Below are 19,083 nucleotides of genomic sequence, written 5' to 3' on the forward strand. Positions count from 1 at the left end.
TCGTCCTGCAAGTCTGGGATGACGAGCAGTGGCTGCAGAACTTTCGGATGAGAAAAGCCACTTTCATGGGACTGTGTGCTGAGCTTGCCCCCACCCTGCGGTGCAAGGACACGAGATTGAGAGCTCCCCTGCCAGTGGAGAAGCGGGTGGCTATTGCAATCTGGAAGCTGGCAACTCCATACAGCTACCGATGAGTCGCTAACCAGTTTGGAGTGGGAAAGTCGACGGATGGAATTGTGTTGATGCAAGTTTGCAGGGCCATTAATCACATCCTGCTCAGAAGAACTGTGAGTCCGGGTAACGTGCATGACATTGTGGCTGGCTTTGAACAAATGGGTTTCCCTAACTGCGGAGGGGTGATAGATGGGACGCATATTCCTATTCTGGCATGAGCTCACCTAGCCTCCGAGTATGTTAACTGAAAGAGGTATTTCTCCATGGTTCTCCAGGTGCTTGTGGATCACCGTGGTCATTTCATTGACATTAATGCAGGCTGGCCTGTTCAAGAAGCTGCAAGCCGGGACTTTTTTCCCAGACCAGAGGATCACTGTAGAGGAAGTCAAAATGCCCATTGTGATCCTTGGACACCCTGCTTACCCTTTAATGCCGTGGCTCATGAAACCCTACACAGGGAGCCTGGACAGCAGCCAGGAATAGTTCAACTACAGGCTGAGCCAATGCCGAATGACTGTGGAGTGTGCTTTGACCGTTTGAAGGGCCGCTGACGCTCTCTTTATGGGAAGCTGGACTTGGCCGAAGACAGCATCCTCGCGGTTATATCTGCATGCTGTACCCTCCATAACATTTGTGAAGGGAAGGGTGAAAGCTTCGCTCAGGCATGGGCCTCGGAGGTTCAACACCTGGAGGCTGAATTTGCACAGCCAGAGAGCAGGGCTATTAGAGGGGTCCAGCGTGGGGCTGCAAGGATTAGGGATGCCTTGAGGGAGCAATTTGAGGCTGAAAGCCACCAGTAATGTCTGGTGCTCTGCACGGGAGTTAAGTGCAGTGGCTGTGTTTGGTACACTGACTTGCAGTGCTTGTTGCTTTCCTGGGCTAAGGTATATTTTGCTTTATGCACTAATAAAGTATGTTTTCAAAGTAAAAAAATCTGTTTATTGAAAAAACTTTATTAATTTATTGGAAAAAAAAACCCCAAAGTAACACAGAAATACCAAAAGGGCAAGGGGGTGGGGTGGGGACTGGTTCACTCATAGGCTTGAGTATGTCCTGAATTCATACTCTCGAATTCTGTCTGGAGTGCTGTGCACTGAGTGCTGCACTTCAGGATGGCTATAAGGCATGTTTGGGGGGGGGGGGGGGCGGGAGGTTGAGTGCAGTGGATAAGGGTCGTAGTTTTCGTGGGTGGGTGGTGAAGCTATGGGTGTAGGAGGCAGCGGGGGGTGGTAAGAACCAGGATGTTGGGGAAAGTGGGTTGGAGGGGACATGGGGGCACAAGGGGAAGAGTTTTGGGACAAGGGCTGCAGGGGGGGCGAGCGCAGTAGTGTTCCGCCTGCATGGGGATGAGTGCCTGGATAGAGTCTGCTTGGCGCTCCATTATGCTAATCGACCGTTCCGTGCTTTGCCTCCGGTGCGTCCTTTCCTGACAGATCCTCCTTTCGCTCTCCCTCCACTTCTGTGCCTTTCGATTCTCATTTACAGACTGTTGCATGACTTCATGTAGCATGTCTTCTTTGCTTTTACGCGGCCTCTTCCTGAGTCTTCCCAGTCTGTCGGCCGGTGATAAGAATGATGGCTGAGATCTCAAGGTTGCACCTATACAGGCAAAATGCAACACTTAACAGAGGCAGCATTGTACACACCAGACAGAGCAATGATTCCCCCGCACTTAAGGAGGGCAATCACAAAAACCATATTTTGCCTGTCCCAAAGCAAGCGCACATAACCCACGGGAGCCCCAGAAATGATGAGTAAGCACAGAGTTCATGGGGACTGACTGTTTCATGGCTGTACTGTCGTCTGGGTTTCTGTGCCTTGGGGAGAGCCAACAGCTGCAGGGGGCATCTACACTGAACACTGTCTCAACATTCTCTACAGGAGTTCGTCCTGGAAGATATCTCACTGCTGAGGGTGACCCAGGGAAGCAAGAGAGGGTCTTCTCCTACAATGCGGCTTCTGCCCTGGCCCATACGCAGCTTACCTGTGTTCAGCAATGGTCCCCCCTCGTCGCCCAAAGAGCCCGTACCTAAAAACTTGCTTCCCGAAAAGAAAGCCGCTTACCAGTAACCTCCTCTATTGTTTGTCCTTCCCCAAGCACCGGACGCCCCAACTGGCTGCCTTCCTCCTGGCTCAAGAAGAGCTCCTGGCTGCATGCATCTAGGGATTCTGGGGTGTCTCCCCCCACCTCAGCACCATTGCTTGTGCTTTCCTCCTCCTCCACCTCTCCCCCCGCTGTGCTGGGCTCGGAACGTCCATGGTGGTCATTGCAGTGGAGGTGGGATCGCCCCCAAGTATCGCATCCAGCTCTTTGTAGAATTTGCAGGTTGCAGGGGCAGCACCGGAGTGGCCGTTTGCATTGTGGGCTTTTCGGTAGACATTCTGCAGCTCCTTTACTTTAACCTGACACTGCACCTCATCCTGGTCATGGCCCCTGTCCATTGTGGCCCTTGATATGTGCCCAAAGGTATCATAATTCCTACGGCTGGAGCGCAGCTGGGACTGCACAGCTTCCTCCCCCCAAACACTGATGAGGTCTAGCACCTCGCCATTGCTCCATACTGGCGATCGCCTGGCGTGTGGAGGCATGGCCACCTGGAAAGATGCGCTGAGAGCACTCCACGCCTGGCTGAACAAACAGGAAGGGGATTTTCAAAATTCCCAGGGAATTTAAAGGGCTGGTCTGACGCTTGGTCACCTGAGGACAGGGCAGCAGAGTTCAAAAGTGATGACCAGAGTGGCTAGAACAGGCATTGTGGGACACTTCCGAAGGCCAATCAGAGCGCATTAGGTGTCCACACTGGCACCGTGGCACTCCAGCGAGAGCACAACAAGCGTTATTCCTCTCGGGGAGGTGGAGTACCAGGAGTGCTCCAGCCGCGGAGTCAGAGCGCTCTACGTGCCTTGCCAGTGTGGACGGGGAGTGAGGTAGAGCGCTCTTGGCGGCTTTATTGCACTATAATGCACAAGTGTAGCCAAGGCCTGACTCTGGGAAATATGCATGAAATAGTGGACAGCTTTGTAGAAATGGGGTTCTCTAGCTGTGGAGAGGCGATAGATGGCGCACACATTCCAATTTTGGCACCAGACCACCTTGTAACAGAGTACATCAATAGGAAGGGGTAATTCTCCATGGTATTGCACGTGCTTGTGGATCACCGAGGACGTTACATTGGCATCAACGCGGGGTGGTTTGGGAAGGTGGATGACGAACGCATCTTTAGGAACACCAGCCTGTACAGAAAGCTGCAAGCAGGGACTTCCTTTCCAAACCAGAAGATTACCGAAGGGGATGTTTAAAAATGCCCATAGTGATCCTCGGAGGTCTGGTGTACCACTTATGGCAGTGGCTCATGAAACCTTACACAGAACACCTAGAGAGCAGTAAGGAGCGGTTCAACAACAGGCTCAGTAATTGCCGGATGACAGTTGAATGTGCCTTTGGCAGATTAAAGGCATGCTGGCGATCCCTTTATGGCAGGCTAGACCTTAATGAGGATAATATTCCAATGGTCATAGCTGTGTGTTGTACGTTGCATAAACTCTGTGAAGCTAAGGGTGAAAGGTTTGCTCAGTGGTGCAGGGCTGAGGCAGACCCTTAGCCGCTGATTTTGAGCAGCCAGATACCAGGGCTGTCAGAGGAGCCCAGAGGGGGGCAATTCGAATCAGGGAGGCTTTGAGTCAGCCCTTTTATAATGAGTACCATTAATGTGTATATCTGTCACTGGTGTTAGATTTCCTAGGATGCAATGGTGTCATTTTGGGTCTTGTATTCCTGTAAGAAATGATTATAATGCCTGTGTATGTACTGGTAGTGCCTGCAATCTCAATTTGTAGAAAAAAAATAAAGGTGATTCACCATTAAAAAGCTTGGCTTTTATTAAACAAGAAACAGCACACAGAGGCCTGCTGGGAAAGGAGGAGCCAGGGAAGGACTGACTTTCACAACTGTGGGTAGGTCCAACTATCGTGAAAGTTGTCCGAGGGGGTGGAGTGAAGGGGAAACGAGAAGCCCCAGAAAGTGGAAAGGATTGTGCGTGCGGAGTTTGTGGGAGAGCATGGAAAAGTGTTCTGAATGTGCTGTAGGGGAGGGCGAGCACAGATTTGCTCAGTCTGTAGCACTATTAAGGACTGTAGCATCTGCATTTGCTCATCCATTACTTTAATCATCCTCTTAGTTGTGTCCTTAACAAATGCTTGATTCTCTTTTCTGTCCTGCCGTTTGGCTTCCCAGCACTCCTTATGTTCCCTATTTTCTGCATTGGAGCACTGTAGTACCTCCTGGAACATGTCTTTTTTGCTGCATCTTGGGTGCTTATCTGGCAGAGGTGCTCGGCAGGGGTGCATGGGGTGTTCCTGAAGGCCACATCTGGTGAAACACAGGTGACAATGCACAGAAGCAGGATTGTTAAATTCACACTCAGCATTATAACATTTCAGTTAAATACACCTTTTGCAACATCGCAGTCACTTTCTCACTGACCCTAGCCAGGCACACATCTCCACGAACAGCCAAAGCATGGTGAGTGTTGGGGGAGGGGCAGGGTGCTCCATATGGGGAATAGAGCACTCACTCTCTGCAAGAGTCCTGGTGCAGCCTTCTACGGAAAAAATTCTAAAATTCTCCTGCACTTTTCCACAGGTGGGAGTCATTCTAGCAGACATCTCACTGCTAAGGGTAAGCAGGGTAACGAGGGTACATCTACTCCATGCTTGTGGCTTCTGCCCTGCTATCTATGCTGCTCACCTATGTGCCGCTTTGGTCCCTGCACAAGTGATTGATGAATGGTGTGGGAAAGTTTCCTACAATGGGGGAAGGAACAAAGCTGCTCTGCCACGGAACCTTCGGCAGAGGATTACCGAGTACCTCCAGGAAACTTTCCTGGAGATCTGTCTGGAGGATTCCCGTGCGATCTCTGCATGCATCAACACCCTGTTCCGCTGTCTTGATTAGCTTCACAGGGAAATGTCCACCTCACAGAAACACAGCCAGCCTCCCACATTTCTATGCCCTGAAGCCACTCTCGCGCTACACAAGCTACAGCCACTTACCAGGTGTTTCATCTCCTGCTTCTTGCTCCCCAGAGAGCGACTGCTGAGACTGGCTAGATACCTCTGGAGTGAAGAACTGTTCCTGGAAGGGCCACCCCCATTGGTGGGAAACCATTTTTTTTAAAACTCACTTTATATCCTCTTGAAAAGAGAACCATGATTTACTTAAAAATACCCCGCCAGGAGCTGCACATCCTCATCTAACTCCACCTCTTCTTCAATAACTTCGTCCGCTGGGTTAGGTCCTTTTCCGCTGCCTCCATTCCCTCTGAAGTATCCACAAGGCTCTTGGCGATGGAGGTGGGGTCACCACTGAGGATAGCGTCCAGCTCCTTATAGAACTGGCAGGTCTTGGGTGAAGCACTGGAGCGACGGTTTGCATCCCTCACCTTATGATACGCCTGCCTCAGCTCCTTTATCTTCATTCTGCACTGCAGTGAGTCCCGATCACAGCCCTTTTTCACAGAAGCCTTGAGAAATGTGCCCGTAGGTATCCCAATTCCTACTGCTCAAGCGCAGCTCGGACTGCAGTCTCCTCTCCCCATATACTGATCAGATCCAACAGCTCCACAATGATCCAAGCGGGAGAGCGTTTGGTGCGATAACCCGCCATGGTCACCTGGGAAGATGCGATGAGACCTCTCCATGCTGAGCCAGCAAGAAATGGAATTTCAAAAATTCCCAGGACTTCTAAGGGGGAGGAACAGATGGTTGTTTACCTGGCTGCAGGGCAGTGGAGTTCAAACCGCTGACCAGGGCGGTCATGATTGGAATGGGCATTGTGGGACACCTCCTGGAGGCCAATTAAAGCAATGAAATCAAGTGTGGTGTTTACACTGGCACTTTGTCGAGTAAAACTTAGAGGAAAAAGGCTTAAGTCTCTCATTGAGGTGGATGTATTTAGTCATCAAAACCGGGCATCTTTCCCAACAAAAGTCATGTTGCAGTGTGTACGCATGCACTGTTTGGTAGACAAAGGGCAGGTTTTTTTGGTGACAAAACTTGGTAGCGTGGACAAGGCCTAAGAATGAGGGAAGGAGATAAGATTACTGAGGAGAAAGGGGTAGAGACAAAAATTGAAATGGTGATGCCACTCTGTCTTTAAAAGGGGTGGGGGGGGAATCCTTTTTAAAATAAGAGTGGGGAGGCAGCAGCATTCAGTGGATTTGGATTCAGGAGACCAGGGATCTACTTCTGACTCTGCTGCTGACATCCTGTTTGACTGTGGGCAAGTCACTTCACCTCATTGTGCCTTAGTTTCTATTCTCCTCCCCCCCTCACTTATTTAGACTGTAAGCTTTTCAAGGCAGAGACTTTTACTATGTGTTTCTACAGGAACTAGCACAATGGGGCCTTGATCTCCGTTGAGACATCTAGGTGCTCCTGTAATATAACTAATTAATAGTAATAAAAATTATTCTCAGGGAGAGAATAAACAAAAGGCTGGAAAGATAAAATAAACATAAGGGAGGCAGAAAAGAAGTGGCAAGACATGAAACAAAGATTGGGGTTCGAGAGGAAAATTAAAGAAAAATTGAGAGGGTGGGAAATCACAACTTTTGGCTTATTTATTGTTATGAATTCTATATGTTCGAAATGTTATTTATTTGGAAGATGTCCAGAACGCCATAAGTTTTAAGGAAAGGAATGGGGAGGAGATGGTATTACAATGTGCATTGGCCTCAAGCTGGGACACTTGGCAACAACGATGATATTGTTTAACAGTGACAAAATGCTGTAATTTTTTTCTGTTCAAAACCCTGTACAAACATTGACTAATCCTCATAGGACTCCTGTGAAGACGGTAAGTATTCCCATTTTGCAAATGGGGAAAGTGAGGTGAAGTGACTTGCCCAAAGCCCCTTAGGTTGACAGTTGTGGTTGCAAGAGAATATTGGACACTATATTTTTTTAGAGACTTTTTTTTTTAACTGAATTTAAACTTAAATAGGTATGTTAACAATTCCCATATTATTGTGACATCAAAGTTAATAAGTGCATCTAGAGTTTGGCCTGAGACACACAGATAGGATCCAGACCCAAACATTTTCACAGTTAGTGGCTTATTTGGATCTGGAGTTTTGATTCAGATTCATCTGTAGTAAATCTGAGAGTTCATTGCAAGTGTAAGGAAAACTAATTTTCCAGAAACTTGACTCAATCTTCAAGTCCTTATTTATTTTAAGTATCTAGGTGTGATCAGAAGAGGATGGGTTAACGCTGACCTGAGCTTCTGCTGTTGGCAAAGGGGAGTGGCTGCGGTATTCAATTGAGTGGATTGCGGATTGTTGGGCTAGAGAGTTGTCCCATAGAATTTTGGGTTACTTTTGGCTGACTCCCAGAATCTGAGTCAAGCAGGCTGCGTCTACGCTACAAAGCAAAAGGGCTTGAACCCTGGCTCCTGGCTAACTTGAGCTTCGACCCTCCAGCCCTGCAGGGTCCTTAGACCCTGGGTCCGAGACCTGGGTTAGCGCAATTGTGGTATAGATGCCAGGGGGGTTAGGCTTGAGTCAGGGCTTAAGTGCAGGCTTGCGTTGTAGTGTAGACATACCCTTAATTATCTCTGCCTCTGTTTCCATATGTGTAAAATGGTAATAATTCTTCTCAGAGTAGTGGTAGGATAAATTAATTAATACTTGTACAGCACTTTCCTTTTTTAACTATATGCAAAAGTATTTTTAAAATATGGTAAAGCCATCTTGTAGGTTATGTATACCTGTAATTTGTTTCCCTTTAAGAGAGTGGCTAAATGAAGGTTTTCCCAAGTATGTCCTATTTTCTCGACTTACTCTATAGTATAAGTATGACAAATTTATTAACCTTTGTCTGGTTTTATTTTTGTCAGTCTTTGCTTTGCAGCTTTTAATCCATATGTGTTGATCCTGCAGGGTCTTCCTTTTCCTGTTTTATTTCTGATAATCATTTTTTCCCAAATATTCCTTTCTCTTGACTTATTGATCAAAAGTAGCACACTAATTATCTAGATCTATACTGAAATTTAGGGGAGGGAGGTATCTTCTGTGGAAGCTAGTGTCACCACAGACCATTTTACATCATCAATCCAAACTGTTCTCATAATCCTGCCTCTTGTTTAGATGAATGGGAGGAAGGTATATTTTCTGTAACAGACCTCACAATTTACAATCTGTTAAACAAGATGCTGCTTTTACAATATCCTTTGAGTATTTTTATTCCGTTGCTTAAAAGGAAATAATGAGGGTCAGAGAGAAAATAAGAAGAAAATGTAGTATTCCTAGGTGTTTTATTTCTTGTGATCTTTTATCAGTGTGCAATTATCCAAACATTGGATAATCTGATAGCACTGTGTTTTTAAATACAACAACAATAATACCTACTGTTGGTATTAACTTATTTTTACCTTTCTTCAAATTCTCATAGTAAGTACACTAACTACTCCAGCATAATTGTGGTTTTGTTAAAAAATGCATTGCTAATCACATTTTGTTGTTTCTCAGCTTTCTTTTAAAATTATTAGGAGCAACTAATGCACATTATATATTCATTTTACCTGAAAAATTATTCTTTTAAACTCAGCCATAGTACTGAAAGAATGAGGGAAGTATCTGAGAGTTTCATTTCTTTGGTCTTTTTACATTTTTAAAATAGCAAAGATAACTTGGTATTGAAATATTGGTTTTGAAAAACTGCTTCTTTGAGGTTAAGCTTTGGTACAAAATATAGCTATTCTGTGTACTCTATACAAATCTGTAGCATTTTCTAGATCTGACTTTATATATATTAGCTTTTATAAAATCTCATATCTTACATTTAGATGGCAGATTATTCATACTGAGTTAGGTAGGATCAGCATGGATCCAAGTTCTTGAATTTATCTAAATGTAAGTTTTGTAGCTTCTGCATTCTGTAATTCTGTAGTCACAAGATGATTGGACATGCAGCTTGGAGATAATAATTACTTACTATAGAAACAAGCAAAGGAGTTTCGTAATAAAGTTTCTTTGACCAAGATTTTTTTCAAGGTATTTAGGCATTGCTCCTTTTAGTATTGCATTGCTTAATTGATTTAGGGGCCTGTCTCACTTTTAAAAGTGACTTGGGGACTAAGGTACTTTCATTGAGACTTAGCCTCCTTTTGAAAATGGGAATTGGGCTTCTACGTCAGTTAAATGTTACAGCCCCAAATAGAGCAACATCTGAATACCTTTAAAAATCTGGGCCTTTGTTCTTTGTATTATCCATCTCTCTGGATAGCATTTTTAAGTTAAATTCTTCTGTAATGGGCATAATGTTCATGTTCAGTTATTTTATGTATGCATATTATAAATATGTGCTTATGTAAAATGGCATACATGGCACTGTGGTATAAAGGTTTCATTAACTTGGAATGGTCACATTACTCAGGAATATGAGGAAACTGCAGGTGAGCTATGCAGGTCATCCAAATGAGTACTGATAAAATCTTTATCCTGTCATAATGTATTCTCTATATTCCACATCTGTTGCTGAAAAACAATTTTGGAGAGGATTTTAAAAATTGTATTGGCACTATTTTTATTGGTGCCTCAGTTACCATGAGTCTAATTATACACAGCACAGAGGGAGAGGAAAAAATAAAACAAGTACGCTTAAAATGTCTATGAAATACTCTAATCTAAACTAACTTATTTACAGGAAAAACAAGTCACAACTCTTAAGTCTGATATTTTGGGACCTTGCAAGTGCCGTGTCCCTCAATGGAAAGCTGGGAATCTCTCCGATTTCCGGCCCTGAAGGGGCTTGCAAGTATCAGACCTTAAACCCTTAAATCTGTCTCTGATTGTGGACTGAAAATTGCCCGCTTTGGGTTAGTATAATTCTGGAAGGGATAGAGAAAATTCTATGTTAGGCTGACTTTTTAATTTCTGTTTGAAGCTGCTCAGAGTTTGAAATCTCAGTAGAAGTAGTGATGGAAATGGCAAAGTGAAGGTGAGGCGGGTGAAGATGCATGATAAATGCAGTTTATCACATGGATCTAGTCATCATGTGTCTATATGTTACATACATGTGTTATATATAAATTATAGGTAGAGCTGGTAGCACTGCTCATAGTTGAGTTTAGCTAACATTTTCCATTGTAAGACCTTGCTTTTTAGTTGCTTATAACTTTGACAAACTGTTTTCCATGTTGTATATCTGCCCCAGGCTAAATTTGTTTGGAATGTTTTAACAAAAATAGTTCATCTGTTTCCAACAATGAGATTAGGTAAAAGTACATTATACAGCCATTTCATTAAGGAAGGCCTCAAGCCTCCATACTTAGGAGAGGAGGGACATGAGACTTAGCAGAGGGGTCATTCTGGTACATGGGATGTGCTTTTTGCAGTCCCCATAAAAATCCACCTATACTTGGTCAGGCTTGGCTTCTGAAAAATGTTTGGACATGCTCAATAGAAGTTTGTGAAAGGTTGGCAGCATTATTCTCCTAAGATTATCAGCACTGAACATGCTTCATTCCCACATGGCTTCTATGTGCTGACCAGACTGAGAATGCACCATCCCCACAAAGTGACTGAGCACAGTCCATTCCAGGGCTGCCAGGCTGAGCGAGACTTTTTCTGCAGTTGATCTTTCCAACAACTGAGGGCCACAGTGGTGGCAGGCCTTAAAACTGAGAACAGGGAGAATGACTGTCTTATGCCCTTAAGGCTACCCCTGCTGATGCCTAGGCAGCGACAGGGAGAAGGAGTCAGACTGACTTGCTCAAATGCATAGGTGAGAGGAGAACATGGATAGATAGGGTAGTAGGTGCAGGCTTTGGGGAGATAGGAACAAGTGGGACAGGCATAGGCTGTAGGGGTGATAGAGCAGAGGAAGCAAGGATAGAAGAAAAGAGGACAGGCTGAGGCAGGACAGTAGGGTCTGTAACCACTAGAATACTCTCTTCCAGAACTTGGAATAGAATCAAGATTTCCTGAGTTCCAACATTCCTTTGTTATCAGCAAATAGCCATGAAACCCACTGGCAAAGTGTGTCTCATCTCTTTCTAATGGGTGGTCCACATAGCAGTAGAAGTATATATTAATTTTTACTAGTTGCTGAAGTGGTAGAGATCTCTGCTGTGGGTATGAAAGTTCTAACCCTTCTGAAGACCCATGTATTATGTCACATGATGGAAGGTGTTTTTTTTTTTCTTTTTCTTCCAGTTTTCTTTAAAAATCATTGGAACTCACCCCCCCCCTCCAAAAAAAAAAAAGTGTTACAAGAACATTATTATGTTTGCAAAGTCAAATATGCAAAAGTTAAGAAAAGCCAGAATTAAGGTTGTCTCTGGGGAGGAAAAAAGTGTGAACATGTAATTACAGACTATATCATAATGCACACTCACAGTGAGAGTGAATTAGAGTTGAACAGGAAACTTTAATTATGGCACTTCCTAATTTTTCAGGGCTTGACTTTGCAACCTTAACTTTCTTTTAATATAGGTTGTTTTTCTTTGATAAAAAAGTGTGCATAAGTAGAAAAACTCAGCACTTTATAGTTCTTAGATCTGAAAGTGCTTTACAAAAGCAGGCAAGTAATATTGCTATTTTACAGATATGTTTGTGTGCATGTATTTCAATATTAATAATTTACTCATATGTATATTATACAGACACTTGACACCTATGTCCATATAATTTAATCTAGTAAAGACCCAAAAGATTGGAAAAAACAATTATGCCCCTTGTAGTGGCATTTTTTATTTACAATGAAAGGAAGAGATACAATAGTAATATAAAGCTAACAAAATTATGAAGTGAACATCTACTCGATTCTCAAGATATAACAACATTTGTCTCCAAATTGCATTTCATGTCATGTAATCCAGTGGTGACACTGATTTTTCTTCCTTTCTAGTCTGGCGTGAAGTATAGCACTGCCTTGCAGTTATTTATGTAAGAAAAATTTGAAGCTTGGAACTATCAACATTTTCAAATTTAGATGCTTATCTCCTATATTTAGGCACTTAAATAAAAGTGGGCTGCCTTTTTTTCCAGAGCTCCAGTCAAAGTCAGTGGGATTGAAGGTGGTCAGAATTTTTGAAAATCAACTCAATTTTATTTAGGTATGCACCTGGGATTTAGGGAGTAGGTTTGAAATCTTTGGCCTCTGCCCCAACCTCAATAATATCTTGGGGAAGAAATAATGTGTTGCCTCTGCATACATTTTAAGAACACAGTTTATGTAGCTTATCTGTCTTAATACTTGAACATAATTGTCCTTCAGGTTTCTCAGAATAAAATTAAGCATTATAATCTTTTAACAACTTACAGTAATTAGATGGTTCTCTATGCAGTTTTTCCTTGGTCAAAATTTTAACTTTTTTTTAAAAATGTATCCATAGGTAAAAACATCAGAGTTTTATCGATACTCTCGGCAGCTGCGGCATGAAGTTGACCAAGCCATGAATTACTTTCATAGTGTTCACCAACAGCCTTTGATGGAAATGAAATCCAACCGTATTCGTTCTGCCAAACCCCAGACTGCAGTATTTAGAGGAATGATAGGACACAGCATGGTAAATAGCAAAATTCTTCTCTTGCACAAACCAAGGGTCTGGTGGGAGCTAGAGGGTCCTCAAGTACCTTTACGACCAGACTGCCTTGCCATTGTCAATAACTTTGTATTCTTGTTAGGCGGGGAAGAACTGGGCCCAGATGGTGAGTTTCATGCTTCCTCCAAAGTATTTAGATACGACCCTAGACAAAATACTTGGTTGCGAATGGCAGACATGTCTGTTCCACGCTCAGAGTTTGCTGTTGGTGTTATTGGGAGATACATCTATGCGGTGGCTGGGAGAACAAGGGATGAAACATTTTACTCGACTGAACGGTATGATATCACTGCAGACAAATGGGAATTTGTGGATCCCTATCCAGTCAATAAATATGGACATGAAGGAACTGTACTCAGTAACAAGTTGTATATCACTGGGGGAATTACTTCATCTTCCACTTCTAAGCAAGTGTGTGTGTTTGACCCCAGTAAAGAAGGGACGGTAGAACAGCGAACGAGGAGAACTCAAGTGGTCACTAACTGTTGGGAGAACAAATGCAAAATGAATTATGCAAGATGCTTTCACAAAATGATTTCCTATAATGGTAAGCTTTATGTCTTTGGTGGTGTTTGTGTGATCTTGAGGGCTTCCTTTGAGTCGCAAGGGTGTCCTTCTACAGAGGTTTACGACCCAGACACTGATCAGTGGACTATTTTGGCTTCTATGCCAATTGGAAGAAGTGGTCATGGTGTAGCTGTTTTGGACAAACAGATAATGGTTCTTGGAGGCCTTTGTTACAATGGTCATTACAGTGATTCAATTCTCACCTTTGATCCAGAGGAAAACAAATGGAAAGAAGATGAATACCCAAGAATGCCCTGCAAGCTGGATGGTTTACAAGTTTGCAGCCTGCACTTTCCTGAATATGTACTGGAGCATGTTAGACGTTGCAACTAAAAAAACAAACAAAAAAAACCCGCTTCTAACCCCAATGAAACACAAAAAACTATCTCTAATTTGACAGGAAAACAAAGCAGATTTAATTCATTTAAAGACGTTGACTTGTAGGTAAAACAGCTATTAGATGCATAGAGAAACGGGATGTACAGGGAATGCACCTACCAAGTTTATTAGAAATGCCAATAACTGTGGTCTGGTAATGTAAAAGTTTTGCTTTTTATTTTTTTTTAAACAAATATTGCTGTATGTGGGGTGGAGTGGGGGAGAGGGGGCAGAAAAATCTATTTTTCATTGTGTTTACTTTTTTTCCCTTTTTCTTTGTGGCCTTTTATGTCCATGCAATAAGTTTATTCTGTATAATGGCCATCACAGCAGCATCCTTCTTGGAACCAGTTGAATATAATGATCTGCTTATGGGGAGAAGGGGGACAGAAAAATATATATTGTGCATTTTCATTAAGTGTCAAGATAGGATTCAGCAGCCTTACTGGGGGAATACCTGACTTAAACTCTATTGACAAGGGTTTCATTTTGTTCCTTTAAGTTGTGGTGGACATTTTTATTTTCTCTATTTATGAGTACTCACAGTCCAGTTTGGTATTTTTTTTTGTTTGTTTTTTGTTTTCCCGTAAATACATTTTAAAATTATCTTAACCTTTGTGCATGGCTTTTCCCTGGATTTGTACAGTAGTATCAGTAAGTCTGCCAAAAAATGCAAGTTATACATTTTCTATTAAATTGATAATGAAGCATTTTTATATTCCAACACTATTTCTATGCTGCCTTCTATTGTCTGCATTGTGTTTGTTGGTGAGTAAGATATATACACACACATGCATACACTGTAAGATCTATATATAATGCATCTTTTTATGTGCAATTAGGATATTATATTTTTAACTAGGGCACAGATTCAGCCATATCTGTTGAATTTTAGATATAGTAGCATTCTTTCTTGAATTAAATATTACAAAATTCTTAAGTAACTGGAGGCCTAGTTTGGTATCAAAGAAGCCTATCTTTGGTATACACTGATTCATTCAGTAATATTTAAACTCTTTATATTAATAATATGTAATGAACTGTTAACAGTTTGATATTTTATATATTATTTTAAAAAAGTAAATACATCTTACCCAGTTACAGTTCTTCACTTTTGAATGTGTTGCCTTGTTTTTAATAAAAATCAGAAATGTATCAGTAAGCAAGCATGAACACTGCACTAACATGCAGTTTTTTGTCAGACCTGGATATACTATTATTTTTAGCAATGGCATCGCTTGTAGTTGTGTTGAAGTGATGTAATCTAATATTATTTTTGAAGCATCAACTGATATGAACTGCTGTGTTCTAAAAATGTGGGGTTAGGCAGTTGGGGACAATGTTTACCATTTCTGTAATCTTTAAAATAGAATCCTACAAAACTATAGCTACTGACCTCATACTTCCTGAAATAAGACTTGTGATCCAAGAGGGCTTGAATAACTGCACCATGTTTGAGCACTTTGTTAACTTGTTGACTTTTACTGACTAGATTGGTGAGACTATCCACCAAGATAAACACAATTATAAAAGTAAAGCATTATCCTAGTTCTTTCACACTGGTGTGAAATTAGCCTCTTCTGGAGTCAAGAGGGAAAAGATTTCTTCTCTAAAATTTGAGGCCAACACTGAGCTCAAATATGCAGGGACAAACTGCTGAGATATAAGCTTGCAAAATCATCTGCTTACGTGAAACTCTGTAGCATTAGATTTTACAAGATATGCAGTAATGGTTGAGAATCCATTTCTGTTTCAGCATCTCCCAGCCAGAAGTCACTGTAGAAAAGGAATGTACAGTACTCAGGGAGTTCAAAAGAATGCACTTATAAGGGACCAAATACACCCTAAATTTGCTATGATAAATGGTAACAAGTTTGTTTGGCTAAACAAAATTAGAAATTAATAATGGATATTAAAATGTTTTGCGAAATGCACCATGCTCACATGTAATGGTATCTTTGTTTTCTTGCAGTAATGTTCTTTCAAATTCTGGATTGAGAGAGATGGGAGGACATGGAGTTATATTGCAAGTTAGCAGATTTTATTTTTTTAATTAGCAGTAATATAGCAAAGCAGAGTTGATTACTGTAATCTTTGATCAAAAGAGAGAATTTACACCACCATAGCTGGAATGATAAAGGATGTCTAAGCCAGAGATGGCTGGACCAAATGTTCACATTCAGTCTTCTGGTGCAGACCACAGGTTGCAGTTCAATGTAATTCTTTGCTTATTATTTTCCTATATTTTTCAATTTACAAGTACAGAATTTAATTTGTTTTATTTTAGTAATCTGAACTACAATCTTTTTGATATAAGACAAGGCACCAACCTTACCATGAGATGTGTGCAGATGGATCCCTGCAGCCAGTTGGGGCACCGTTGACTTTGATGGGCCCTGCTCAGGTGCAGGGCTTCTGTGTTTGTATATTTCATTGCAGAATCAGGGTTCAAGACAAGTTATCTTATTTTTACTCCTGTTTTGCTCTTTTTGTTACTAGCCCATTTTCTGGCATGTTACGTGAATTGGGCAGCAAAGATTAATAGTCCTGCAGTCTAGGTAGGCTTATGCAAGCCTATCATGAGTAGTATTGAGCATTTCACCCTGCTATTTAGGGGTGAGCTGGGGAACCATTGTTGATCTGGAAATTTGGTCTTCCATGATTTAAGTATAACAGATTAAAGAGAGAAGGCCAAGATTTTACAAAAATGGGTGTCTAAAGTTATGTTCCTAAATCTGTACTTCAGCACCTACGTAAGTGACCTGATTTTTCTAAAGTACTGAACACCCAGCAGCTCCCACTAAAGGGAAAGGGAATGCTGGATGCTTGGTACTCTTGAAAACAAGGCTAGTTATTTAGGTGCCTATTCCCCCTTTAACTTCAGGAACCCAGTTTTAAAAATCTTGTTTAAGGCCTGTAATACTAGTTACTTGGTGAAATTCTAACTTGAACTAATTATTGGTTTCAGCTTCAGCTGATGTGTTGGCCGTAACCATTTTGAGCATTAAAAATTATTGGAATTTGCTTGGTTCATAATGTCTGGAAGGCTGGGAATGTTTTGTAATGTACATTTCTACCATGCTCATTATTTCAGTCAATAAATACATAATTAATCCACATTATCTATAAATTGTGATGTAGCTTTTGAAAAAAAAGTTACATTTTTGAGATAGCTTAGAGGGATGTTTTCTTTTTCACTAAACCATTTTGTGTGCATTTTCCTTTAGTAGCTATGCTCCCAAGTCAGTGTTTAAACAGTAACAAACCAACCGAATAAAAAATCAAGGCTAGCTAATCAGACTTGCATATCACCTATGAGATCTTTTGAATATGATTATTATATTAACTTGAGGATTTTTTACCACTTAAATGTACTCCTAGTTAATGAGGAAAAAGGTAAACCCTAACCCTTTCTAGTAAATGTGCTCGTTTATCTCTCCCATTCCTTTTTTTTATACTTTTTAAAACTTGGCACACAGCCTGCTTTTAAACAGCAACAGTACTCGTGTTGTAAAAAGGGATAGACATACTTAGTCCAATCTCTGTTTCTCAGTTTAAAAAAAAGTCAGTGTTGGGTTCTTGTCTAGCTATCTCCGTTTCCTTCCTGGTCCTAAGAGGAACCCTGTTTCCTTGTTAGGGGCCAGAAGCTGCAGAGTGTTGAGGACTTCATGAAATGTGCTGAGCACCATCAGTTCTCACGGGGAGCCCAGCATGCGCAGTCCCTTGCCAGTTCAGGCAGATTTGCAAAAGAACTCAGCACCTAGTTAAGCACCAAAGTAAGTGGCCAGATTTTCAAAATTAAGCCATTCACACTGGGTGCGTTGAGCACTTTTGAAAGTCTGGCTGTATAGATTCAGCTGAAGGGAGGCAATTACTGATACTGCAGAAAGAGGCAGCTACTATTTCAGAAAGCTCACTAGCCTCAGGGACCTGTGGCAATTCAAGGCCTGATGATTTGCTGTCTACTTCCATATGCTTTATGCCATTGGAAAACAGAATCCCTGCTTTTTCAGTGATGTATAGCAGTCAGTAATTCCTAGTCCTGGTGGTTTGTGACTTTAACACTCTTGGAGGATGTCTACACAGGGATAAAAGACCCATAGCATGGCCGCAGCTAGCCCAGGTCAGCTGACTCGGGGTCAGGCTGCGGGGCTAAAAATCATTGTGTAGACATCTGGGCTCAGGATGAAGCCCGAGCTCTAGGACCTTCCACTCTACACAGAGATTTTGTTCAGCCCTGGAACCTGAGCCCCGCAAGTCCAAGTCAGCTGAACTGGGCCAGCTGTGAGGTTTTTTTATCCCTGCATAGACATAGCGTTTGGCCCCTGAGAGTTGCAGTCCTGTCGTCTTGCTCTTGAGACCTTTTTTCTGCAGCAGCAAATGCTGCCTTTTTACTGATACTACAATAATCATCCACATCATAGATGGAGCTTCTCCGTACACTCACGAAGCAAAGGATTAAACAAGTACAAATTAAATTAGGTTAAAAACCATACATATACCAATACTGGTCTTTAACTCAACGTGACCACTTCTTCATAAAGTGAGGGTTGGCTTGAGGGTATATCAGCTGCTCTTTCTGAAATACACAATTCTGCACCTTATGTCTTTTGTTTCATAAAGGACTAACTCAAGAAAAATCATGCATTTTTAAAATAGGAATGTCATTTACAGGAATGTTTTGCCTTTATTGAAATATTTTTTTCTTGACAAAAAAAAATAGGGAATTGGGCTCCAATTCTTCAGACATGGGCATGTTTTTAGCTTTACATAGATGAGTTGTCCATTGAAATAAAATGAAAAGCTGTGCCAACTATTTAAAAGTCTATTCACATGTAAAGTTAAGTGTGTGCTAAAATGTCGGTAGGATTGGGGCCTTAGAGAAAACTTGCTTTCTCCCCACCTCTACCCAATATAGTACCTTGTGAATTTATTCTAATAAGCATGTTATGTCACAGTTGCAACACTCACTCAAGTAGTGTGGAAAGGGTAAAGAAGGAAACACAAAAGGAAAGAGATGTCAGCTATGTAAAACTAAGTTTACCAATGTTTTATAAGTAACAGTTTGAGATTTTAATGTTTGTAAGACAATCTGAAAATGTTTAAAATAAACACTAGTGACTACTTTTGTTATGGCATCTGTATTTTATTTTTCTTGGATTGCTAAATAATCTACAATTTCAGCATGTGTAAGATGTTAAAATAAGTACATACTGTGTTTGAAGTAAACCTAAAGAAATTATGTTGATGGCATCTGTAATCTTAACAAAATATAGTACTGTTAAACAGCTGGCAGAAAAATAGACAGTTGAGCACTGCTTCCCTGGACTTCCCCTCTCCCCAAATTTCAGTTCATG

At 41.7% G+C, this 19,083-nt stretch overlaps 1 protein-coding gene across 4 annotated transcripts in view; it reads left to right on the plus strand.

Annotated features, from left to right (window-relative positions):
- The window catches only part of KLHL15 (kelch like family member 15), a 45,606-nt gene extending 26,751 nt beyond the window's left edge, over positions 1-18,855 (plus strand). For all 4 annotated transcript variants that reach the window (XM_065579415.1, XM_005281548.5, XM_065579429.1 and 1 more), the window contains one exon: positions 12,572-18,855. In XM_065579415.1, the coding sequence (XP_065435487.1) occupies positions 12,572-13,681 (1,110 nt within the window). In that variant the 3' untranslated portion in view covers positions 13,682-18,855. The remainder of the gene's footprint in view (positions 1-12,571) is intronic.
- Positions 18,856-19,083: the final 228 nt, after the last annotated feature.

This window comes from Chrysemys picta, chromosome 1 (genome assembly GCF_011386835.1).
Source record: "Chrysemys picta bellii isolate R12L10 chromosome 1, ASM1138683v2, whole genome shotgun sequence".
Lineage (NCBI taxonomy): Eukaryota > Metazoa > Chordata > Testudines > Emydidae > Chrysemys > Chrysemys picta.